The sequence below is a fragment of the Manis javanica genome, chromosome 16, assembly GCF_040802235.1.
Source record: "Manis javanica isolate MJ-LG chromosome 16, MJ_LKY, whole genome shotgun sequence".
Classification (NCBI taxonomy): domain Eukaryota; kingdom Metazoa; phylum Chordata; class Mammalia; order Pholidota; family Manidae; genus Manis; species Manis javanica.
In genome coordinates this window covers 50,338,156-50,363,477 of record NC_133171.1, presented here as the reverse complement: position 1 = coordinate 50,363,477, position 25,322 = coordinate 50,338,156, and the positions used below count along the sequence as shown (strand labels likewise).

Below are 25,322 nucleotides of genomic sequence, written 5' to 3'. Positions count from 1 at the left end.
CGAGGAGTCCAGGAACTATGGTCTTGTGGTCTTGTGGGGACGTGGAGCCAGTCTCTCATCTTAAGCTGGGGAGGCTCTCTGGATGGGGTGGTGAAAGTTGGGGGTTGAGGCTCTGAGATGTGGTAGATGATATCACGTTGGCATCGGGTGCCAGAGGGATGAGTCACTTCCCCTCCAGTTCCTTCTGTTCTAGAGAGGAGAGTCTCTGAGAAAGGGGGCTTCTTGGTGCCTGCAGCCCATTCTAGCCCTTGGTAAAGTTCTGGATGCCTCCTAGTTGAGTCAGTTATTAACCAATCTCCTCTGTCTCCTGTCCTTCTCTTTCCTTTTCTTTCTTCGTGGCTGGCATGGGGTGGCTCCTGAGGGGGTGGGCAAGAAGAGGGCTGAGGAAAACACACACCTCAACCTCTCCACTTGGCTTGTTTCCTGCAGAAAGAGTTGGGCTCCACCGAAGACATCTACCTGGCCTCCCGCAAGGTCAAAGAGCTGTCTGTCATTGATGGCCGGAGGGCACAGAACTGCATCATCCTTCTCTCCAAGTATGTGCCCCTGCTGCCTCTTCAGCCCCTGCCACATAATAGGTTCCTGGTAGGAGGGAATGGGCCCCCCAGGAGAGCAAAAGATGATGTGGCAGATGGGGAGAGTGGGCAGAGGAGAGGGCTGATGGCAGTCCCTGGTCTTCCCCCATCTCTGATATCTCCTGGGAAAGGGAGGGGCCACTTGTCTAGAACCTTCTCTGGGGAGCCTGTGTTGAGCAGCAGTGTGGGGCTCTGCAAACAGGAAATGCCCCCTCTCCTATCACAAGGCCCCTGCCAGCCTGGTTAGCATCTGGCAGAGAGTTGCTCTAAGCCCATGGAGGTCCCTGCTCAGCTTAGGCCACAGTGCAGTATGATCTCAGCCCCCAAGCATTTCCCTGGGCTGCAGAACAAACAGGCACTATCTGTGCTAACAGCATAGCTTCTGTGCAGGGCCTCCCGCCTGAGCCGGGGTCAGAGGGCACTGCCTCCCATACTATTCTTAGTGCTGATGTACCCCCCCACCCCTTCCACAAGGCCCCAGGCCTCAGTTTCGCCCCCTTGATGGTAGGGGAGGGTTCTGCATCCACAGAGCTCCCAATGGTGTGATGGGATGGGATCCCCAGGGCTGTGCGGTGGGGGTAGCTTCTTCCTCCCCAAGACAGCAAAATGCATTGAACAGCTGTGTGGGGGCCGGGGCACTAATTGCAGACTGAGAGCTGCTCTGTCTTCTGACAACGAAGGGAGCAGGAAACTCATCCTCCCATGGAGAGACTAGATATTTTAGGCATGAGGAGAAGGGTCAGAAACCCTTTGTCCTGTCTCTCAGTCTACACTGAAGATAGCCCTTTGCTCCTATGTCCCATCCGTTATGATGGAGACTCAAGCGAGAGACCTGAGACCCAAGCCTCAAGTGTGCTTACAGACTGAAATACCTCACCACTGGGCTTGCAGAGTGACCTCTGTTGGCCTAGTCAGAGCAGGCTTTGCAGAGGAGGTGAGGAGGGAGTACTATGGAATGGGCTCCCATGCTCACATAAGGGGAGAGGGAAGCCTGGGGTTCTGTCTTCTGGAGGAGGTGGCCTGGGGTTTGTCCTATGCACTGGGCCAGATCAGGCTGCTCAAGGGGTGGTGGGATTTTACCTTAGGTTGAAGCTTTCTAACGAGGAGATCCGGCAGGCCATCTTGAAGATGGATGAGCAGGAGGACCTTGCTAAGGACATGCTGGAGCAGGTAAGGCCCCTAGTAGGGAGAGGAGGGGAGCTGAAACCAGGGGGCCAGCCATACACCTTCCTGGCAGCTCCCAGGTGGGACGAGACTCTTAGGTCAAGGGGAAATCAGGCTGGAGGCTGGGGGCATCAGGGAGAGGCTTGGAGACACTTACCTTGCTGGCCTTCCTGAGGGGAGGCCAGACAGGCTGCATCTCATCCAGGGGATGGAGACCCTTAAAGGAGATGGGAGGCATGCACTCCCATGGGCCTCAGCGCAGGCTCGGAGTGACCTGTGCTCATATCTGCCCTGAATCCCTTTCACCTCAATTTGCTCAGTCCTGCAAGGGAAACCTCAAAAACACCAAACAAACCCGTCAGTTGGACTTCACTAAAATTAAGGCTCCTGTTCATCAAAAGGCACTATTACAAGGGTGAAAAGAGAAGCCAAGCCCCAGAAGATGTTTGCCCTGTGTATATGTAGCAGAGATCTCATATTCAGAATAAAGACCTCTACAAATCAGAAAATGACAAACTCCACTAAAAAATGAGCACAAGATTTGAACAGGTACATTTTGAAAGTGAATTTCCAAGGGTTCCATACTATCAGTCATCAGAGAAATATGGAAAATGATGCCTCATGCTATTAGTCATCAGAGAAATACAGTAAATCACAATGAGATAGCACCACACACCCACCAGAACAGCTAAAATTGAGCAGATGGACCATGCCAAACATTGGCAAGGATGTAAAGCAACTGGAATTCTCATTGGATACAATAATTTTGGAAAACAATTTGGCAGTACACACCAAGACTGGGTATGCACTCACCTTATTAACCAACAATACCACTCTGAGATACAGAGAAATGAGTACAAATACTGACTGAAAGAAATCCATAAGAATATTTATCAGTTTTATTTACAAAACCCCTAATCTGTGAACAACCCAACTGTTCATCAGTAAGAGAGTGAATGAATAGACTGTGGTATATTTCTGCAATAGAATGCCACTCAGCAAAGAATTAAAAAAAGCAAATTACCAATACTTACAGCAAGGGTGAGTCTCAGACATTATGTGGAGCAAAGAAGCCAGATACCAAGAGAATGCACAGCATAAGTCCATGGATGTGAGGTTGAAGAATAGGAAAATCTAATCTAAAGTGACAGAATTCAGTTGAGAGGCTAAATTGTGGATTGGTGGGGGTGGTTGGCTTATTGAAGTGGCATAAAGGAACTTTCTGGAGGCATAGAAATCTTGTGTATCTTAGTTTGGATGGTGGTTCAGTATGTGGATAGTTTCATCAAAACTCATTACATATAAAATGGTGCATTTTATTTTATGTAAATGATACCTCAAAAAAAGTTGGTTTAAAAAGGGAAATCACTGAGCTGTGCACCTAAGAATAGTATACTTTACTACATATAAGTTATATCTCAATTTTAGGAAGTAAAAAAAGAAAGAGAAGAAGTCTAGAGCTGGGTGCTTTGGGCCCCTTGAGGCAGATGAAATGTAAACGAGCCACATGAAGGTGCCCCTCCCTATCTTGGGCCTGGTCGGTGTATGGACTTCCTTGCGCTGTGCCCCCAGATCAGCTTTTCACCAGTTTCTGGTCTGAGCATCACCTGCTCTTTGCAGCTCCTCAAGTTCATCCCAGAGAAGAGCGACGTTGACCTCCTGGAGGAGCACAAGCATGAGATTGAGCGGATGGCCCGCGCTGACCGCTTCCTCTACGAAATGAGCAGGTCTGGGCAGGGATCGTGGCAGGAGGGGCTGGGTGCGGCCGGGCTAAGGGGGAGGCGGGAGCCGGCTCCTGGGTCTGGTGGGGGGTGCTCCTCGTGACGTACCGCACCCTGTCCGCAGGATCGACCACTACCAGCAGCGGCTGCAGGCCCTGTTCTTCAAGAAGAAGTTCCAGGAGCGGCTGACTGAGGCCAAGCCCAAAGTGGAAGGTATGGCTGAGGGTGTGGAGGAGCCCTCTGGTAGGAGTCACTGAACAGGGCAGAGGAAAACTCCTTTCTTATTCTTGATCCCGCCACAAAAAAACCAAAGTCAAGGGGAAAATTTGAAACTATGATTATGGTAGATATATGCACTTGTTTATATTAGACACGTGCCAAACTCATGTGCCCTATGCAGACTCTCTAAGGTGGGGGACCTGGTGACATCTGCCCCAGCTTGGGACAGAAATAAGGCACAGGTGATGGTGCTAGCAAGCACCTAACACAGTGCCTGGCATGTGTGGAGCTCATCAATCTTCACCATACTCTAGAGGCACTAAGTTCGTGGACAACCTCCAGGCACATTATTTGAAGTGTGGACTATTCAGAAAAGGAAATTGGCAAGGTGATCCCGGGAGGCATCTGATTTTCTGGATTGGGGAACCCCTCCTCCTTTTCCAGATAAGCAATTTGTTATTAAATGAGAACCATGGACCAAGCACGTGGATGGTCTCCTTTGGCCCTCACAGCGGCCCTCTGGCTTCATCCATTCTTTCAAACCATGAATGGAGATACGTTGTCTGAGACCGTGTTGCTGGTGAGCGTAGAGCCCAGATTGAGAGGCAGATGTCCTTCAAATTCCATCCCTTCACTCGTGTCCTGTAGCGCTCCCCAGAGGATGGCAGAAGAAGGAGGGGTGGGGATTTGGGGGAAAAGGCAGGTGGTCAGGATAGTGGGTGGCCATATGGACTCCGGAGGGAGAAGCAGGAGAGATGGTGAAGCTCATTTGTGGTGAGCACAGGATTGGCAGAGTGGGAAAGAGAGCCCAGAGGCTGAGGGGCACTGGCTGTGGGCAGGGCAGAGCACGGGCCCCTCTGCTGACATCAGGGCTGGCCCACACTTCCTGGGATGGCCAGTCCAGAAAATGGCCCTTTCTGGTGCTCAATGAGCTACTTCAGGTGGCTTCTGGGAGTAAGTGGGGCATGACAGAGTTGGAGACAGGTGTTTTCTGTAATCTGGATCCTGACGCACACGCACGTGCACACACACACGCAAGCTGGCTGTGATCGCAGGTGACCAGTCTGAAGAAGAAAGGTGACTGTCCAGGTCTTGCATCTGGTGGTACTACCTGCCTGGTGATGGGCAAATTCTCACCTTCACATAACATTCTTTGTCCTGCAGCAGCCTGCCTTTGGGGCATGGGACCCAGATAAGGGGTTTAGCCCAAGACTTATGTGCTCAACTGTGTGTCCTGGGTCAGTGACCAAATGTGAGCAATTGCCATTTTTTGCTGTGGTACCAAAGTAGCGAGCCACCAGCTAAGTTTGACCTCAGATGGTTTCCTGCTCCTAGGAGCTCCCATTTCCAAGCTCTATGTAAGAATTAGTCACTAGATGCTCAGGAAATTCTCCCTTTAATGTCAAGCTAAGCAGAGCAAATGTGTTTTGGATGGCAAAACCTGCTGGGGAAGGTGATCGCTCTGCTGTTGCAATGGCTGCTGTTCTAGAATGCAAATAATATATTCATAAGAATGTTTACGTTTGAAACCATTTCATGGTGACTATATTCAGTCAATGTATGCATAATGGGAATTGTTAAATTTGGTATATTCAGCAATGAACATACTCAGCTTCCCAAGAGTTGGGACAAGGTGGTTGAAGTTGTATCTTACAGAATCATGTCAGTGGGCTTGACTCGGGGTGGAAACAAGAGGATTGCATGGGAGCTGGGGCTCCTGTTCCTTCTTCCAGTTCTCCCAGGAAGTAGTCCTGGAAGAGCTAAGATCTGGCCTATCCCAGCTGATTGATGAGCTGGCAGCCCATCCCCCCATGCCCTCTTCCCCATCAGGGCCTCTGTGTCAAATGGCTAAAAGCCATTTCACCAAATTAGACAAATTTACCAATTCTTCTATGAATACATTCATGAACATATTCTTCTTAAATATATTCTTGAATATAAACTGATGAATATGTTCATTACTGAATATACCAAGCTTAACAATTCTCATTATGAATACATTCACTGTGAATATGGCTTCAAATGTAAACATATTCTTATGAATATATTCATGAATATATTATTCTTATGACTATACCAAAAATGTCTTCATTGCATATGGAAGTTTTCCCATTTACCCCAATTTCCTTTGAACTCTTGTCATTTTCTGTTTTGCCAACATTTTAGCATTTTTTGGAGGATTCCTTTGCAAATTTTTCAAATAGCATACCAATCTTAGAAAAACCATCCAGACCAATGTAAATGCCAGAAGCCTTTATAAGTAGCTTCTTTAAAACTTTTTAATTGAAATATGCATGTAGAAAAAGTACACAGATCACAGGAGTCCAACTTGATGAACCATCCTAAGGTGAACCCACTTGTGTAATCAACACCCAGGTTAAGAAATGGAAAGTTTCCAGTCTCCCTCAGAGCCCCACTTCATGTCCCCTTCTCGAACATTAGCCCCTCCAACCATTACTTTCTCCCTTGTCTATCTAGAACTTTATGTCAATGGAATAATATAGTATGAATAATTTTATGCTGGTTTCTTCTGCTTAACATTATGATTTTAAGTTATCCCTACTATTACATGTAGCAGTGGGTGATTCATTTTCAGTACAGCATTTTATTCCACTCTATGAATATACCCTAATTTATTTATCCAATCCATGTACAATTTAAGAAAGAACAACTAGAAACCATTCAAATACCCATCAGAGTAATACTGCTTAGGTCACAGACCATGTCCACATTCAATTTTTTTTTTCATTGTTTGTAGTTTTTTTATTCTATATTGAATGCCGTATAGGATTCACATATACTTCCAAAGGTAGCAAACTCTATATAACTTGCTGTTTCTTAACAGTGTTATTGAGATATAGTCACATACCATGCAGTTCACCCCTACATACTCTTCCACATCGTGCTTCGGTTGTTTATCAACTTTTTGTTGTGAAAATCATAAATCGTCTAACTTAACTCGCTTATTGAGCTATTATAAACACAGTCTGATGATTCTTCACATTCAATTTTGAAAGCTACTTACTTTCATAGTTTTTTTTGTACAAATACTTATTTTTAACTGTTTTTGAAAATTTCTGCAAGCTTTCAGTCAGATGATTCTCATTTTATCTTCACTGCAGCATCTTCAGGAATGTGCAGTTTGGCATAAGCAAAAGATCATAGGATGCTTTGCTGTTCTTATCAACACATTTAATGATCATAAAGTGTATTCCATACCTAGTAGCCAAAACTGCAGAGTAGGATCTGTAGCCCCACTCTGCACGTCTGCCATATACACTGCAGCTGAGGAAGAGCCGGACCATCCACAATGGACCAAAATGCTGAAGGTTCGGTTGCAGTTAGCCTTAGTCTGTATTTCTAGCAAATGTATCATTTAAGGCATTGGGAGGGAAATGGTCAAAATGCCTAAAGGTTGGCAACAATTTTAATGATATTCAACAGGACGTCAGGTAACCTATTAAATCAGGTACCATCATCTATAAAACACACCATTCTCTCATACAACAAAAATATGGGAATGTTACAATTTCTGATACCTTATAATTTGATTGACAGGGATATTTTTGTCTCCAAAAAAATCAGTAAAATTCAGCATTTCGAAAGAGGCAGAAAGAATTCATAATATCTAAAATGCTGAAATTTCAATTTCTAATCACTAAATTTAGAAAAGTAAAAAATATGTTCTTGTGGATATCCATAGAAAGAATATATTAACAATCTTTAAATATATGCAAGAAAAGATATTCTCAGTTTTATTCTTAGGAAGAGTTGGTATGTTCTAAGAATGGGGTTATTTGGCAAACTAGGTTGTGGTAAATTTGCTTCCGCTGGAGGTGGCGTGCTGCGGAGTCACCGGCAGTCTCTGCCCAGCGGAGAGTTGAGGATACTTGCAGTCCCTTTTCTGGATTTTGTGGTGGCATTGTCCTGGAACACAAGGGGCCCAGCTGCCCCGGCACAGTCTACACAGGGCTCTGATCCTGCCCTCCTCTCCCAGCCATCCTGCTGGCCTCCCGGGAGCTGATCCGCAGCAAGCGACTAATGCAGATGCTAGAGGTCGTCCTGGCCATTGGCAACTTCATGAACAAAGGGCAGCGTGGGGGCGCCTATGGGTTCCGGGTGGCCAGTCTCAACAAGATTGCTGACACCAAGTCCAGCATTGACAGGTGGGGCCCCGCCTGCTTGCTTAGCCCCCGCGTTACCCCAGCCTGGCCTCTTCCCTCCTCCGCCTTACCCCTCCGCCACTGCCTCTTTCCCTGGTTCCCTCCTGATCCTCATTCCCCCACGCCCGACTTTCATCCACAGAAACATCTCCCTGCTCCATTACCTTATCATGATCCTGGAGAAGCATTTCCCTGACCTCCTGAATATGCCCTCAGAGCTGCAGCATCTCCCGGAAGCCGCTAAAGTCAAGTGAGGGGTCGCTTCCTTCTCCCTGTGATCACACACACTCCTACCTAACTTTCTTCCCTCGGGGTTGCTCTGGCCTGAGTAGGAATAAGCAGCGTCTCTGGGTCTGCCTCTAAGAGAACCAAATGAAGACAAGACTATTTGCTCTCAAAGCCTTGTCCCAGAGAAGCTCCCAGGAAACACAGTCGGGAGAGGGGAAGTGAGTCAGGGATGGGAAGAATGCCAATGATGGAAGGGTTACTAAGCCCATTACCACTGGAGGCACCTGGAGCTTAATCCCTCCAGCGAAGTCTGGGACACAGTGTAGGCTACCCACTCCACTAAACCCCCCAAAGAGCAAGGGAGCTGGGACCTTGTACACCATTTCCTGTCAGTCACTGGCTGAGGGATTCTGGTGGGGGCATAACTCTCTGGCCACGGGTACAATTGTGTGGGGGGATTTTGCCCCCAGAAAAAGTTGCTCACACAATTGGATCTCAGGACTGCGTACTCCAATGGATGACCCAAGGAGGTATGGGTAGGGCTCTGACAGCAACTGCTATAGGCAAGAAGTCAGACCTAAACATACACTGACAGGAGCATCTCCAGTAGAAGCAGACATGCCCTGGTACATGGCTAATATGCATCAAATGGTTACTGCATGCAAGATACCATGTTCAGAGCTTGTAAGTATACCCAGAAGTAAGCATGAATCAGTCTAAGCCAGGGGCCATATGCATATGTTGGAACCCTCGAATATGCAGCATGACATTTCTGATCTAGAAGGATCTACAGAACATAAATTTCACCCATTAGCTTATAGAAGCCCAGAGCATGGAGGGAGGTGGCTGCCGCAGGTTCATGGATGTGTGTTCCAGCCCTGCTCTGGCCACTGACTCCCAGGCCATTGTGCTTTGCACTGCCCTCTCCCCAAACTACCCTCAGCTCCTCTCCTTCCCTCTGTGTTCCCCCACAGCCTGGCAGAGCTGGAGAAAGAGGTGGGCAACCTCAGGAGGGGCCTCAGAGCAGTCGAGGTGGTGAGTACATAATCTGTGCCTGCCTAGGTTGGAGGGGATGTTGCCAGAGGCAAAGCTGTCCACTCTGCTGCCCATCACTGGGGCAGACAGTGGGTCCCCAGGCTCTGTCTGATGCATTTCTGTGGCCCAAAGCACCTGACTGAGATGGTAGAACTGGCACAGAGGGTACAGCCTCTAGCAGAGTCAGCCCTCAGGAAAGGACGACTGGGTTTTCTGGGGATTCAATTTAGACTCTCAACTAGCCAGGTCACTAACATGTCCACTGGGCCGTGGAGTGGAATGAACATAAATTGCCCACATGGTTAAGTTTAATTCAAGTGCATGGGAAAGAGGATCCACATCCCTTGGAAGCAGGTCTGGGCAGGTAACACATTATATGACACTGGGGACTGCTGTCCCCAGAAGATCCTGCCTTATGTCTCTTCACCTTATCCCTGGACCAGTGGAGGACTGTGGGGCTGCACACTTTGCTGGGGACGCCACCATCTCTGCTCTGATGCCTTCCCAGACAACACTACTTCCAGCCCTAGGCTGGGCTGGCTCACTATGGGGAACCTCTCATTGCCACTATGATGGGGGAAAGAGGGCTGACTGCCAACTTACAGCCCTTTAAAGAGCTACCCAAAGCATGACCACCACCCAGCAGCATGCACACAGCCTGGAGATTTAGAATGCATCTCATGCTGGAATCTGCACACGAGTCACCTGAGGGTCCTGTTAAAATGCAGTTCTGTCGGTCTGGGGTGGTGCCTGAGAGTCTGTGTTTCTTCAGATTTCCCAGACGACGATACTTCTGGTGCTAGAGCACACTTTGGGTCATAAGGCTCCAGAGGAAGACAGATGGTGGTTGGGGGCAGGAAGGCATAGAGGCAGGGCACCCTGGTTGACAGCTCTCACCATCTTTACCACCCTCAGAGTTGCGAGACTCCAGGGATTCTCCCTTCCAAAGGCAGGCTCAGTATCTGTGACTGGCCAGGAGGGTAGATATGGGACCCCCCCCAGGATTCCTGGCTTTTATCCCAGTAGCCGTGTAACCAGCACCCACTCTCCTTCCTCAGGAGCTGGAATACCAGAGGCGCCAGGTGCGGGAGCCGAATGACAAGTTTGTCCCCGTCATGAGCGATTTCATCACAGTGTCCAGCTTTAGCTTCTCAGAGTTGGAGGACCAGCTCAGTGAGGCCAAGGACAAGGTGAGGGCACCCCAGCCCTCAGTTTGACCCCCGGCCTAACCCTGCCCCCACTCCCCTCCAGCTCAGCCTTACGTAGACACAGCCCCTTCACCCATTCCTGTCACAGGTAGCCCAGAAGGGACAAACCCAGAGTCATAGAGCTTTGGGGAAAAAACCAGCTCCTCACTCCTAGGAAAAAATAGCAACTCTGACACAAAGATCACGGTCAGGTGTCATCAGGTGTCAGGCACCACTGTTAAGTGTTTCACAATGTTTGTCTCATTGTCTACCTTACGGGTTTGCTGAAAAGTTATTAGACCATCTGACAGATATATGCACTGAGATCCAGAGAGGTTAAGTAACTTGTTCAAGGTAGCCCAGGTGGGACAGACAGAACTGGGCTAGAATCCTCATTCCAGAGCTCAACTTTGGTCTCAGTTGCTATGCTGCTTCCTGCTTCTCACACATGCATGTGGACCCTATCTGTAGTGGGTCCTCATTCAGGAGGTTTGGGGTGGGGCCTGAGACTCAGCATTTCTAACAAGCTCCCAGGAGATACCTGTGCTGCTGGTAATAGAGCATACTGAGTGGTGAGGTCTTTCTTGGAGGATTTTGAGTGGGTTCAATTAGAGATGGCAGCTCTCAGTAAAAGTCAGAACAGTGCCTGACTAATATAAATATAGCTATCACTTTGTATCTGTAACTTAATCCCTGCAACTTCCCTATGAAGTAGGTGCTATTATTATCCCTGCTTTAGAGATGAAGAAACTAAGGCATCGACGGGTTAAGTAACTAGTCCAATAACAATAAGATCTCTGAGGTTCTTTTGAGTTCTTACCAGGCAGTTCCTGACCTTAGGAAGGGCTTCTCAAGGTCTATAGCCTCTGATCCCGTACATACACCGTCACATACCCAGAGGTGCTCTGGGCAGCCTGTCAGCCCGCTTAGGTCCCCCATCTCTCCAGGGTGCCAGCCTCAAACCTTTCCTTCAGCCTTGTCCCTACCCCAGTGATAATGGGGGTCACCCCCTCCAGGCCTGCTCCCCATGCCAAAGGCCCCAGCCTTGGATGGGCCCTGCTCTGGCTGGAGCATAATAACCGTGCTCAGCAGGGGTGAGTCTCTGCCAATCCTTCTCCCCACAACAGTTCTCCAAGGCCCTCATGCACTTTGGGGAGCATGACAGCAAGATGCAGCCAGATGAATTCTTTGGCATCTTTGACACCTTCCTGCAGGCCTTTTCGGAGGCCAGGCAGGACCTGGAGGCCATGAGGAGGAGGAAGGAGGAGGAGGAGCGGCGGGCACGCATGGAAGCCATGGTGAGAGGGCTGCACTGGGCCCGAGGGGACAGAGGCTGGTCTCGGTGCGGTGCTTCCAGGGAGAAGAGGTCAGGGACTGAGAAACACTGTAGGTGCCCCTGCCAACCCCACGGGAGACAGCAGTGGAAGGTGGGAGGCATGGGGTGTCCTGGGAAGGAGAGAAGTGGGACCCTGGGAGCACAAGCATCAAGGCTGCAGTGAGGATTAGCCCCTGGTCGGGAGGCATCACTTGTGAACTGCAGTGGGGGTGCCAGCCTCACTCCCTCCTTGCCCTGCAGCTGAAGGAGCAGCGAGAGCGGGAACGGTGGCAGCGACAGCGGCAGGTCCCGGCGGGCAGCACGCTGGAGGAAGGAGGCGAGTTCGATGACTTGGTGTCAGCCCTGCGCTCCGGGGAAGTCTTTGACAAGGACTTGTGCAAACTCAGGCGCAGCCGCAAGCGGTCAGGGAGCCAAGCCCTGGAAGCTACCCGGGAGCGGGCAATAAGCAGGCTAAATTATTGACCTGGGGACTGGCCACAGCAGGAGGCTGGGGGACAGGGATGGAGCAAGAGGGGCTGAGTGGAGGCATGTGATCCTGAAACCATCTGGGGCTCGTTTAGAGCCCTGGGAGGGTCCTGGGCCGGGGCTGTGCGTGGCAGGACCAGGGGTCTCCGCACACTTGACCTGAAGGGGCTCCTCTCCTCCTCTTCCATGATTCTTTCTGCATCCTGCCCCCCCTGGGGTCACTCTCTAAGGCTGGACGTCCCTAGCAGGTTTCCCACCCCCAGCACAGGCACCTCCATGTGGGCACAGAACTGTTCCACATGTAGGCTGGACAGGCGCACAGACCCGTCAAACTGCGTGTGCGGAGGGGAGGAGCGGCAGGTGGCCCCGAGGGCCAGGGTGAGAATCCAGGCTCCAAACTCTCAAGAGCTGGCTTAACCGAACATTGATCTGGGGGCAGACTTTCCTCTTGGATGGAAAAGGAAGAGGTATTATATATTCTAGCTAGGTACGTTCCAGAAAAAAAAAATGCTGGGAGGATGATGCAGGGACAGAGTCATCAGACAGGCAACAGTGTCTGGTCCTTACATCACAAGTCCTTTGTCCCCTCTCTTGCATTAAGTCTTCCCCCTTTCCTTCCTTCTGCCACCTCCATCCTGTTTACTAACCCAGAATCCCAGAAAAACTTACCTTTGGGTTCCCACGACTATGGCTTACTATCAGGTATTTGATGAATCCAGTAAGAGAAGGGGTTTGAGAAAGATCCCACTCATGACACCTTGTGCCTTGGCTGTAGGGACCCTGGAACTCCCCCTCCTGCCCCCCACCTCCCTTGTACAGCTGGATAGGTGTCTTGAAGTGAGAAGGTGACCTCACATGTCGATTAGGAGTTTCTGATAGCCCATCACCAGAGGGCAGCACTTGAACGTCTAGCGACACCCTAGCGCTCCCTTGCCTACCATTCAGTGCTTCTCAGACCCCAAATTTTCTCTAACATCTGCCTCAGGGCACAAGCCGCAGTGACCTCCCACTCCATCCAGCCTGCAGGCGACTACCTCGCCTCGCCTCGCCACATGTGTGTGGCTGAGGCTGGCCCTGGGGTGTTAGTTCCTGAGAGGCTCCTGAGGACCAGAGCTGCCCTCGGCATCTTCACACCTTCCCTCAGGGCGCCTCCTCCTGAGGTTTTCAGACTTGGGGCCAGAGCAGGCAGGCGAGCTGGGGAGATGGCGGACGGAGGAGGAGGGCCAGCTTCCGGGGAGTGCACTGCCTGAAGGAGCCAAGGGGTGAGAGACAGGGGCTTCCTACCCCATCTCCGGTCCCCAGGTTGGTTCTCCGGCCTGACTTCCAAGGGGCCCGTACGCCCCTCCCACCTCCTCTCACCTTCCATCCGGCCCATCGTGAGCTGTCCTTCAGGGTTGGAATGATGGTTGTGTCTAAACAAAATTTTCTCTCTTCTACAAGAAGGAAGGTGAGGTCAACTCCATCGAGGATCTTATTTTTACTACATTCCCTCCCCCTGGAGTTGACCTTTCTTCCTGTGCCTGAGCCCAGCCTACAGACCCTTCATCAGTCAGCTCCGTGACCTTCGCTTTATGTCTCGCCTTCCAACCTGCTCCTCTGGCTCAGGGCTGTTGCCAGCGGACAGACTGGTGGGCTGGGCCCACCCTTCAGCTGCCCTTCTATCTTTTCCCTACATCAGACTCCTGGGGATGGGGCCATAGCCGCTGCAGGGGAAGGAACCCAGGGTTGGTGAGCCCAGCATGTGTGTTGGTTTGGGGGGAGGGATTTGAGCAAAGGCAAGTCTGGCCAGGATGGGTGTGAAGAGGCTGTCCTGGAGTCCAGGCAAGGGCAAAACGAAGGCTTCCAGGAAGGGCAGGTGCAGAGAGCTTTCTTATACCCAAGAGCCCCTGCATTGAGAAGCTGGTGCTGGGAAGGACAGGAGGGTTATGGATGGCATCTCCGAAGGCCCTCCCCAAGCTGCCAGAATGAGGCCAAAATAACCTGCAGGGCCAGGGAACAGGGGAGGGTCCACTTCTGTCTAGCAAGTATGTCCAAACCCGGGCATACCCACCCACCAGGGAAGACAGGATTACGCACCAGGGAAGACAAGAAACACGGAAGCTGTTCAAGGCACTTTGGCTCTGCAGAAAAGCAGTCTGGCTAACTGTTTACAGAGGGCACATGCAGTGTTCCCGGGCTCAGGCATCTCACCCCAGATTTTTCCTTCTCTATTATTTTCTAGCTCTGGCCAGTGGCTTTGGTACCAGATGCCACTGTCGCCAGATCTGTAACAGTGCCTTGGACCATGGACCATCACGGCTGACTCAGCACACCGGGGCTGGTGCCCCCAGGGAGATGGCTGAGTTGGTCTTTGATGCTAAATGTTTACACCTATTATATTTGCTCCTCGGTCTTTCCCCAGTGCCCTGCCCACCCCTCCTGCCACCTTTGGGTAGATTTCAGCTAATTTTGTGTCCAACATAAAATTCAGTTACCTACTGCAACCCGGCGCTGTCTCAGCAGCAGCACCCATTCCTCCTCCTGTGCCGGAAGTCAGGGGTGTTTAGGGCAGCAGGACGAGAGGATTCTCCAGGTGGATGGCGAAGAGTCTGGCCCAGGCTCTCCCCACCCCCACCCCATTTCCACGAACTGGGGCACCGTGACCATCTCCCCCACCTCCAGCGGGGACACCTTCACGCCAAGGCTGCTCTCACCAGCTGTCTCAGACAACAAATGAGGCTCATGTACAAAATCTACAGCATCCTTTTTACCTGCACCTTTTTTATAAGAATATATTGTAATACTAAAAAATATTAAACCCGTATCATCCCCAGCCTGCCTTGAACCTTGCACTTCTTCCCGAGGGGATTTAGTGTTCTGGGGACTGTGTGTTGGAGCCAGCCTGTACCAGCTCTGAGCGTGCCAATTGTTACATCTTCAGGAATGTTGTAAGCCAGTCCATGTCATATGGTAGCTTGAAATTGGACACAGAATTTTGCTTTTTCTTTTCCCAAGAGCTGGTTATTACACATATGCTAGCACACCTGGCTGTGGGGCGGGGGCAGGGGTGCAACTGAGGATGGACCCAAAGAAGCCGACCCACATTAGAGAGCCCGGGGCCTGGGGATGTGTGCACCGAGAGCCTCTGACAATCAGCGATGCCGGCACCATGAGCTTTGGACATGCCCAGCTGACACTTTTACTGTGGATGGTGCATTTTCTGACTCCTGTTACATTCCTACCTTCTCCCCCAGGGAAGAGGGGAATATATAGGGAATATGCCCCTTCAGCCTTTCCAGCATTTCTCCTCCTCCTCTTTCCCCAAAGAGGAATGGCTTTGTTATGAAGTTGAGGGGTGGGCATGAAATTATGGCAGCTTGGGGCCCTCTGCACAGATACAGTCCTGAGTCTTACATCTCCAAAGCTGGCATCCCGGTTTATTTTGTGCACTGAGGGTGAAGGCAGTCTTCAACTCTCTTCTTTCCCTGGTATGTTCCAGAATAAAGGAGTGCAGGGAGTGGGTAGAACCGCAGTGCTCAGGGCCAGGTGTGGGATGTGTGGCTGGCAGGAGTCCTCACAGCCGCGGCCCGTGTATGTTTCCTGCTTAAGAGCATGGGGGCGAGGAAAGGGGGCTGGCAGCGCAGTGCAAGTTTGTGGGACACAGACTCAGGCAAAAGGAGGGGAGAACAGGCTCTCGGAGAGAAGGTGGAGAGGCAGGGGAGAGGGGCTGTGGCTCCCCAAACTGGGTCAGGCAGAGCTGGCCTCTTCCCTCCTCAAAGCGGGTTCCTCTGCTTATTGAGCCCTTATTCTCTCCTCAGGAAGTAGGAGAGGAGAAAACCCGAAATGAGAAGTAGAAGTTATGGCCTGGACTGTCTGAAACTGGTTGTATTTGTGGGCATTTCAGACAATGTGACGTTCCAGTTTTCTAGTGTTTCTCTTTGTGACCCTCGCCCGTGACCTTAGTGTCCAAGAAGAATGAAAGGCCTGCTGATTTTCTCTCTGAATAAAGGAACTTGCAGGTCATACATCACTTAGCAGTCCAGGTGTGGGCTGACCTTGGCTTCCTACTGGAGAAGGTAAACAGTTGATGGGCTGAAAGGAACTTGACATCTGTCCCTCAGCCCAAACTGCATCCCAGCTCTTGGCCTGGCTGGGCCATGGGTGAGTGGGGCAGACACTCTAAGTCCGATGGAAGTCGCCCCGCTGGCCCCCAGTCTTACTAATGAGTTTGATCTCCCCCAACACAATGTCTCTGCTGACAGCTTTGCACATGTCGTACAGGGTGAGGGCAGACACAGCAGCTGAGGTCAGAGCCTCCATCTCCACCCCAGTGGGGCCCCAGGCCCGGCAAGATGCCTGGATCACCACAGCATGGTGCGTGCGGTCCAGCTCCAGCTGCACCTGGACATGGCTCAGGGTCACGTGGTGGCACAGAGGAATCAGCTGGCTGGTCAACTTGGCTGCCTGCATGCCAGCCAGCTGGGCCACCACCAGGGCATCTCCCTTCTTTAGCTGGTTCTCCTGGATGAGCTGGAAGGCCACGGGCCCCAGGAAGACCATGGCCAAAGCCACAGCCACCCGCTCTGTGTCTGGCTTCCCCCCCACATCCACCATAGCTGCCCGTCCTTCCATGTCCACATGGGTTAGTTGGTCCGACGTTGGCAGGGGTCCTGAGGGGGTGGCAGAAGCCCCAGACACTGGGCTAAGGCACTTTGGGTTGGTGTCTGAGTCTGAGTGGGAACAGTAGTGTCTCTGAGAGAAGCCAGACCCCAGCCGCTGCTGGGCAAGGGGGAGGGTCTGGGGGACCCCACATCCTTTCCACAAAGTTGCCATCTGGTTGGAGAAACTCACTCTGTGTCTCAGACCTTGAACATGGGGGGGACCCCAGGAGGAGATGCTCGGAGCGGCTGGTGGGGAATCTTGGAGCATCAGATGTAACTCTGGAAGGCAAGAAGGGACAAGAAGAATGACTAAACCCAAGAGCCGAGTGTTTTTCCCACCTCTTCTCCCAACCCTTCCCTACCCCATCTCAAGTTCTTGCCTTTCACACTGGGGAAAGAGAATGAAGAACAAAAAATATAGTGAGGAGATTAAATAGAATAGAATTAAATAGGTACAGGGCCCAGAATACAAGCGTGTAGCCCTTCCACCAAGTGTTGCACGGGGCAGTGGCCCCACCGGCTGCCCAGCAGTGGTGGTGTGGGGCTGCTCCTGGTCCTGCCTCACAGAAACCTTCTTGTTGCTAAAGTTCTCTTAAACATCACCTATAGTCTGGAGACTGAAGCCCGGATCTGAAGATCTCTCCACACCCCCTCATTTTCTTAGACCTGTAATGAGATCTCAGCCTGAACTACCAATTACAGTAACTCACATCTTCACCTTCTCTGTGAAGAGTCAGCAGTAACTGGTGCTTAGAAACCACACCAGCTTAGTTACTCTATATCCTTGAGACTAGCAATGTACCTTATGAAGCAAACAGGTCTCACAAATTCCAGCTTTCCAGGGCGCTCTGGACCCCCTACCCTGTCAATGTCAGTGGTACTCCCTCCCTTCTAGCAGGGCCATCAAGGCATCCTCCAGTCCTTGTCATCAGGAGGTGTCAGCACGGGTCAAGGTCCAGCAAGAGAGCTGCGATGCTGGAGGGAGGGGAGGACAGAGATGACAGTGCTCTTCCCAGGGGGGCACTTTGGTGAGCCAGCTGCCCTGCCCTCTCTGGTTGGCTCGTGTGCAGAGGTGGTCCCTGAGCTGTCTCTGAGCCACTGGGTTTCCTCAGCTTTAGAGAAAATAATCCCTTCCCTGTCATTTTCCTCACTGCTTTCTCTTGCCTAGCGGTGTAATTCAGGGGTGCAGATCTGGCTGTGGCCCAGGGGCCGTGGCCTTGCCTGCTCTAGCCTGAGCATTGTGCCTGAGGGGTAATAGCACCCCTGAGGCTCCTCATCGATTGGCCAGTTCCCCAGGGTCAGGGATCACATGTGACTTTATAAAACGGGTGTTTTTTGTTTGAAGCACCCTGTGCATGAGAGATGTCCTGGGCATGTAAGCTCCCAGGAGTTAAGGAATTAGGCAGTGGAGATCCTGACCACCTCCTTCCTGAAAAGATGAGTAATGTTCTTAGCTTACTGCCTCAGTCTCTGCCCGGCACAGAAATGTAACAATACACCTACCAGTGGGTGCCAATGGCCTGGACACATGCGCAGACTGGCTCAAGCCACAGAAGGGAAGGACTTCTGTAACTGCCCAGGCTGGGCATCTAGACCTGAGGATAAGGTCTCTGTCTTAACCAGAAGCTCCACTTTAGGGCAACAACTAACTTGGTGATCTTGAATCTGGAGGAGCCCCTGCCCTGAGTTTTGGTGAAACAGGGAAGAGAAGCAGCAGTACATCTTGAAGGGGTAAGAAAAGATGAAGGAGGAATACAAGAAAAATAAGAATGAGAACATCAGGATGAGATGCAGGATCTGTGGGTGCCTTACGGAAGGGGCCCCATCCCACGGGATCCCCCACTGACAAGGGTGAGTGGTTACGTACTGATGGGTCACCCACCGATGAGGATCATGGGCCGGTTCTTCATCTGGGAAATACTGAACATGCCTGGGGTGAGGGAGAGATGGGGAGGGAGAGGACAGTGGGGAAGGGGAAGGGGAAGAGGGCGGGGAAAGGAGAGTTCACTGAAACGGAGGACTCAGTGGTGTGACAACGCGGGACATGCGCTTACCTATGGGCACCCTGACAAAAAGGCCCCACTGTACACAGCAAGGTCACCAAGATGGAGCCCAGAACAGCGTCTGGACACCAGAACCCTGCCCCGACAGAGGCAATGTGTGGGATGAGAGAGGCAATGACACCCCTCTTCTTTCTGCCCAATAAAACAGCCCAGGAGAACTAGGGGGTCCCCTCTCCTGTGCAGTCTCTGCTGTGCCAATGTCCCCTAGAAAGGAGAACCATCACCACGCCCCCATCTAGAGGTGGCAGGAGTGATTAATAACAAAGACGGCACGGGGTCTCACTGGCTCCCTCCCAGGCTTTCCTTTGTCCTCTCCCTGGAAACTATGGGCCTCCCTCCTGCTGACAGTGGCCTGCTTGCCACTCAGCCCGGCCGTCCCCACCTCGACCCCGTACCCGCATGCTGCCGCTTCTTCCTGCCCACAGCAGCCCCGATGATCCTCAGCAGCTCCTCCTCCGAGGCCCCAGCCCGCAGATGGTCCCGTAGGGATACCTCTGAGCTCCCAAAGAGGCAGACCTGTTGGGGGTCACCATGGGGGTGAGGACATGCCTCCCTGTCCCTCAGCTTTGGCCAACAGCCCCCATCATGGAGTCCCCCACGGGCTCAGTACCAGTGCCCAGGCCTGCCATGGTGGGGTCACTCAGAACAGGACTTCCTGCTATGGGGGACAGAAGGTGGATGAGGAGTCAGCTTGGAAGAGCAGGGAAAGAAATCAGACAGCCCAAGGCCTCTATCTGACTTACAGTCCTGTCTATGTCGCCTTTAGCTTACAGTGCACTCTAAAAGAATTAAAATAGTTGTCAAGAGGGACAGCACATAAACCCAGGTCTGTACCTTCTGAGATATTCCATGCAATGGCCTCTTTACTGACTTGAGAATGGCCCCTGATCAACTGGAGTTCAATCCTGGCAGTCCCCTCCAGACGCGGTATGCACATCCATTTCACCTCAGCCCCTCACTTGTGGACATTGCCCTCCTGTCCCTGCCCCTGCTCCCTCTGTGACCCCTGGCTGGTGGCTGACAGGCAGAGAGGGCTGATGACAATGGCATCCTGAGGTCATCCAAAGTTAACTCCCTGCTCCTCAGCTTTCGAGACACCGGTGCTCTGGGGGGCTTGGGGATGGAGGCAGTTGCAGAAAATAAGATCTCTACCCTCCTACTGCAAAGTCCTATAAGATACCTACTATGCACTAGCTCTGCATAAGGCACTGTGGACACAGAGACAAAAAAATGTTTGAGAAGCCCCTGAGGGCAGAATATTTTACAGAATAGAATACTAGGGAAATTTATGCAAAGCGTATGCCTTTACCACGCTGGTTAATTCCCCTTCCACGCTCCCCATCTGGGCCCAGGTTGCACTCCCTGCCCTCTTCTGCAACCAGGAGGCCTTCCTGGGGACTCTGCCTTCCATGACCCCCTCCAGCTGGCTTCCACCTAGGTTTGGCTGATGGGAGACCCAAGGGTGAGGAAAGAAAATTCGGGCATTTCTTTCCTGCTTCCTCCTTGTTCTAATGTCTGGGGCAGCGGCTGCTCCCTCCAGAACCCACTCGCTGGGCCCCAGTGACGCCACCCCACCCACTCCCCAGGTGGGAACAGCCATTTGCTGCTGCTCCATGAGTGCCTCAACACCCCTTAAAGGCCCGTTAGCCCTGCACTATGAACAGCCTCCTCATTACACCCTCTCTTCAGAATCCCACCTTCCACTCCCTGGCTGATAGAGATACCCCTCACAGGCCAGGTCAATTCTACATCCCAGCCCAGAAAAGTTCCCTAAGCTTTGTAACAGCTGCTGCACGGTCCCTTTGGCGTGTCAAATTCGATGCATCTAAACCCAACCCCCTAACCCTCTTCTCCCCAATCCTGAATAAGTCCCGAGGCCTACCAGTGGCCGGGACGCCTCTCTCTCCTCTCTTCATGAGCATTACCAAGTCCGTCATTCCTCCTTCCCATCCTCATCTTACTCTCTTACATACATATTTGGAACATCACTAAAAGGCCATCTAACTGGCCTTCCAATTTCCAAATTTAACCTGTGGGTTATTCTTCCTAAAGCATGGGTGGCGATCACGTCTCCCTTGTTCAGAAGCTCTGCACAGCACCCTACTGTCAACAGTACCCACTCTGCACGTTGTAGCCCACCTTGATGCCAACCCCCGACTCTGACTTTACTCTGCCCTAGCCACGCTAGCACGAACTTCAGATGAGCACCACTCCTACCCACCCCAGCCAAGGCTCACCAAGGCCCGCAAGGCTGCCACCCTATGGCCTATCTGGCCCCCCATTTGACAAGGAATCATGTGCTCCACACATCAGCTCCTACCAATGAGCCTTTGCACCCCTAAAGGGAATAGGTACATCTATGCCACCCCTTCATCCCCCACAGGGCTGAACACACAGAACGAGCTGATTAGATATAAGTAACGGACGCTGGTTTCCAAGCTGAGCCCTTGGCCTGGTGGAAGAAGCCAAACAGGGTATGGAGAGAGGCAAAGGGCACAGGGATTCTTCACCCTACCTCCTCCACTCTGCTAAGTCCTGGAATGTGGCCCCCCTGTCAGCTGGAAGCTACTTCAGGGTCCCAAGGAAGGAAAGGATCAGGGTGACAGTTCCATGGGGCCAGGAGTCCATCTTTACTTGCTGCTCCCAGGATCCCCCCAAATGTGACACCACTTCGCCAACCACCCTGTGTGCCCTGACAGCCTCCCCTCCAATCACAGAGCACAGGTGGGAAGAGATACTCAGGACACAGAGGTGGCAAAGGGTCTCCTGGGGAGGGGGACACTCACCTTGAGGTTCCCATCAGCTGTGATTCGCAGCCTGTTACAGGTTCCACAGAAATGGTCAGACATGGACGTGATAAAGCTGACCTGGCCTTGGAAGCCAGGGACTCTAAAGGTCTGGGGTGAGGAGGGAAAGAAGGGCAGTGGGGGGAAGAGGATGGGCTCCTGGGTACCGGCTCTCACTCCCAACATCACAGACTCTCCCCAGGAGCCCTGCAAAAGGGAGCACCCAAGGCCCTCAGACAGGGCCCTGGGATGGTATGAGGCTCACACTTGGCCAAGGCTCTGGCATGAGGGACGGCCCATGGGCTCTCTGCCTACACTCAGCCTGCTGGGGAACAAAGTTGCTAGGGACATGGGGCCCGTGGGCAGCAAGGCCAGAGCAGGCCACCTGGCACAGCAGGATGAGCACCCCCTCTACTGAGATGCCAGTCCCTACCTGACACCCAGCCTGCTGCTGCTTCCATAAAAGGGAGCTGGTGACGCAGCAAAGGTTTCCTTCTCAAACAGGATCATTTTACATCACTGCACTCTGACCTCGGTGTCACCCCTGCCAGCGGTCCTACCTCCCTGCCCAGCCGTACTCTCCTGCCCCCCAACCTTGGCTGTGCTGGATTCCTCCCCAGGCAGCTTTTTCAGCTCCGGCCACTGCTGCCAGAGGGTGTCCAGCATCTCCTTGTAGCTGACCATCTTCTTGAAGTTCCACTTGTTGCCTGTATTAGGGTTGGGAGCTACTGAGTTCCATCGCTGCAGGGCCAGGCTCTTCAAGCCCATCTGCCCACAGAGCTCCAGTCTCAAATCAGAGGTCAAAAGGCCCTGCCTGCAGCAGGGAGATCAAGTCACACCTATGCTGAACTCTGAGAAGCCCCGATGCCCTGCTGTGGCTCTAGCCCTGGCACCTGCCCAGGGCCCCCCCCACTGTCCCTGCAGAAATTCCTACACACAGCAGGGGGTGGGGTCAGCAGCACACACGGGGTCAGCCAGATCTTGCCCACCCCACTCAACCCTTCCCAGGGTCGTCAGCAGCACCCCGCCGCACTCTCAGCGTCATCAGGCTCTGCCCACAGGCCCAGCCTCCTCGCCCCGCTGCCACCCTGCCCAGTCACTGACCATCAAAGGGCATATACTCTATGAAGCGCACGTCCAGGGGCAGTCCCTTAGTCAGGGCCACAAAGTCCAGGAGTTCGTCGTCGTTCAGGCCTCGCATCACCACACAGTTCACCTGGCCGGGAACAACAGGACCCCATGGGCTGTTCCCTCTGCCCTCTTTGGCAGGGGGATGGGATGACCTTGGCGGCCTGGCATCTGCCTAGGCTCTCAACTGGGGCTTGCACTCCCTGCCTTGCTCTCACTTCTCCTTACACTGGGGGATTCTAAGGCCGTCACTATTTCTCTGCCCTCCCTGCAGAGCGGGGGAGACAGGGCTGTGTGCAGCGGGCGGGGAAGTGGTGGGGGTACACTGCAGCCGCACTGGCCAGGGCCAGGGGCCCTCATGGGGCCGGGAGCTGGCAGTGAAGGCCAAGCCAGGGTGGAGGGCCAGGAAGTCAGGGGTCAGCAGCAGCACATCCTCACCTTCACAGGGCAGTAGCCCAGCTCAATGGCTTTGTGGATGCCCTCCATGACCTTGTGGAAGCCTGCAGGGAGGGAAAGAATTAATGGTCCAGGCACTTTCTCCCTCTCCCCTGCCCCTTCACATCCACGGGGAAGCAACAGAGGGATAAGGAGCTTCGGAAACCACCAAGTCCAGGGGCCAGAGAGTGATTATTTTAGGCTTTGCAGGCCAAGAGACAAAATTGAGGATAGCATGTAGGTATGTGTCATAAAGGTTGTACTGGCTAAATTCAGAATATGATAATTGAGGACAATTTCTTGTAATACAGGTCTACAAACAGAATGGAAGAATGGAATTCTTTTAGCAGAAATAGTATTTTGCTTGATTGCGATTTATAGTTAACATTCCCTCCCATTAAACTGATTGCATCTGTTATCTGTAACATCCATTCTTGGCTCACAGGCTGTCAAAAACAAAAACAGGCAGGATTTGGCCAGTGGGCCATGGTGTGCCTGCCCTGATCTAGGTGGGCACTCCCAGTCTAGATGAAGATACTGAGGCTCAGAGAGGGGCCGAGCCCTGCTGGAGAGAGAAGGCAGGTTTCCCACTTCCCTCTCAGTGCTTTCTCCTCTCTCTACATATTCTCCCTGAGCACCTACTAATGCAGGAGCTGTGCCAGGGCTGGTGAGCAATTATTATGCATGTGGTTCTCACCACCTCTGTGGTTAACCCACAGTAAATGTGATCCCAGGCTGGCTTCTTACCCCCCCAGCTCACTTCTCTTGTGCTTCCAAACATTTGAGCACCTACTGTGTACACCTCATTGTCCCACTGCCCCACCCATCCCCACTGCTGTCCCCGTGGCCCCTCCCTGGCCCCCAGCTTGCATGGCTGGTGATCATGTCTGATTCACAGCTGGACTGTTGAGGGATGGTGGCCCAGTGATGGCCCCCATGGTTTCCTTGAAGCATTTCTGGGGGTAGCTCAGTGAGGGAGGGCAAAGGGAGGAAAGTGCAGTTGTTACACAAAGTGCTGTGAGAATAATCTAGAAGTTTTCTCCTCTGTAAAGCAGCCCACCTCCAAAAGGAGGCAGTAGACACAGGAGCATGAACAGGAAGGCAGGTCTGATGTTAGGAGAAACTGTCTTCAATCCCCATTCCAGCTGCACTACCCCCGACCCCCGCCTTCTCTGATAAAGCTGAGAGGAGATGGCCAGGGTTGTGTTTGCTGTAGGGGATGAAGCAAGAAGCTTATGTCCAGGATGGGCATGGAAAGCACCAGTGGGGACCCCCACCTGGCAGTGCTGGCCCTGACTAGGGCAGCTGCTTCCACCCTGAGCTGCCACACACTTTCTCAGAGGTCATGAAAGGATAGCCAACTCATTCCAGCTTGCCAGGGAATGTCTTGGTTTTACAACTGAAGTCCGATGTTCTGGAAACCCTTTAAGTCCTAGGCAAATGGGGGGCAGGGTGGAGGGAGGCTGGTCACCATAGCTCTTAACATCTGATCCCAAAACGTATGCAAGGGTGTGGCTACAGAGATGCAGGACATTTGGTGAGGGTGAGGGGTGAAGAACAAGTGCCTAGACTTATCTATAGCCCAACACCAAGGACAAAGCAGGTCCCTTGCCTAGCACCAGCCACAGCTCCCCAGCGGCATAGGCCCTGGTAGGGATGTCTCCTGCTCTGCGCTGCATCTGATCACCTTTCCTGCGGGCAATGAATTCAAACTTGGCTGGCACCAGTGTGTCCAGGCTGATGTTGATGGCACTGAGACCACTTTTCTGAAGCTGAGGCAACAGCCGGGCTAGGTTGATGCCGTTGGTGGTGATGCCGATGGTCCTCAAACCTTCTAGCTGGTGGAGCCGGGCTGTAGAAAGACCAGGAAGGAGTGTCAGCCTATTCGTTCTTGGTGAGGCTGGGAGAAGGGCTGGGAGGAGAAGTTCTGTGTCCAAATAAAATAGATGGAAAAGGGGCTCTTTTCAGACCTCTATTAACCAGACTTATATAAGATTAAAAACAATAAAAATAACCAAAAGATTAAACACTGAGTGCTCATACAGCTAGAGGCTCTGTGAGGGCTTTGCATGTGTTAGCTCACCGAAGCCTCAGAACAATGATTAGCTCTATTTAATAGATAAGGACAGAAAGGCTCAGAAAGATTAAGAAAATTGCTTAAAGTTACATAGTAAGTC

The 25,322-nt window shown here is 52.1% G+C and overlaps 2 protein-coding genes across 11 annotated transcripts in view; one reads left to right on the top strand and one right to left on the bottom strand.

Moving 5' to 3' along the window:
- Positions 1-14,905, top strand: part of DAAM2 (dishevelled associated activator of morphogenesis 2) — a 710,965-nt gene extending 696,060 nt beyond the window's left edge. For both annotated transcript variants that reach the window (XM_073224569.1, XM_073224568.1), the window contains exons 16-25: positions 430-536; positions 1,661-1,745; positions 3,360-3,466; positions 3,585-3,673; positions 7,677-7,845; positions 7,985-8,092; positions 9,045-9,105; positions 10,164-10,295; positions 11,420-11,590; positions 11,869-14,905. In XM_073224569.1, the coding sequence (XP_073080670.1) occupies positions 430-536; positions 1,661-1,745; positions 3,360-3,466; positions 3,585-3,673; positions 7,677-7,845; positions 7,985-8,092; positions 9,045-9,105; positions 10,164-10,295; positions 11,420-11,590; positions 11,869-12,090 (1,251 nt within the window). In that variant the 3' untranslated portion in view covers positions 12,091-14,905. The remainder of the gene's footprint in view (positions 1-429; positions 537-1,660; positions 1,746-3,359; positions 3,467-3,584; positions 3,674-7,676; positions 7,846-7,984; positions 8,093-9,044; positions 9,106-10,163; positions 10,296-11,419; positions 11,591-11,868) is intronic.
- A 584-nt stretch (positions 14,906-15,489) lies between these two features.
- MOCS1 (molybdenum cofactor synthesis 1) overlaps positions 15,490-25,322 on the bottom strand; it is a 44,268-nt gene continuing 34,435 nt past the window's right edge. For 3 of the 9 annotated variants that reach the window (XM_017659805.3, XM_073224570.1, XM_073224571.1), the window contains exons 4-11: positions 24,758-24,997; positions 23,149-23,210; positions 22,687-22,798; positions 22,177-22,289; positions 21,583-21,693; positions 19,192-19,312; positions 18,616-18,663; positions 15,490-17,012 (exon numbers count right to left, since the gene is read on the bottom strand). In XM_017659805.3, coding sequence (XP_017515294.3) covers positions 16,252-17,012; positions 18,616-18,663; positions 19,192-19,312; positions 21,583-21,693; positions 22,177-22,289; positions 22,687-22,798; positions 23,149-23,210; positions 24,758-24,997 — 1,568 coding nt within the window. In that variant the 3' untranslated portion in view covers positions 15,490-16,251. Of the gene's footprint in view, positions 17,013-17,598; positions 17,709-18,600; positions 18,664-19,191; positions 19,313-21,582; positions 21,694-22,176; positions 22,290-22,686; positions 22,799-23,148; positions 23,211-24,757; positions 24,998-25,322 lie in introns of those variants that run through there. The other 6 variants (XM_017659808.3, XM_017659813.3, XM_017659814.3 and 3 more) reach the window with 6 other exon arrangements.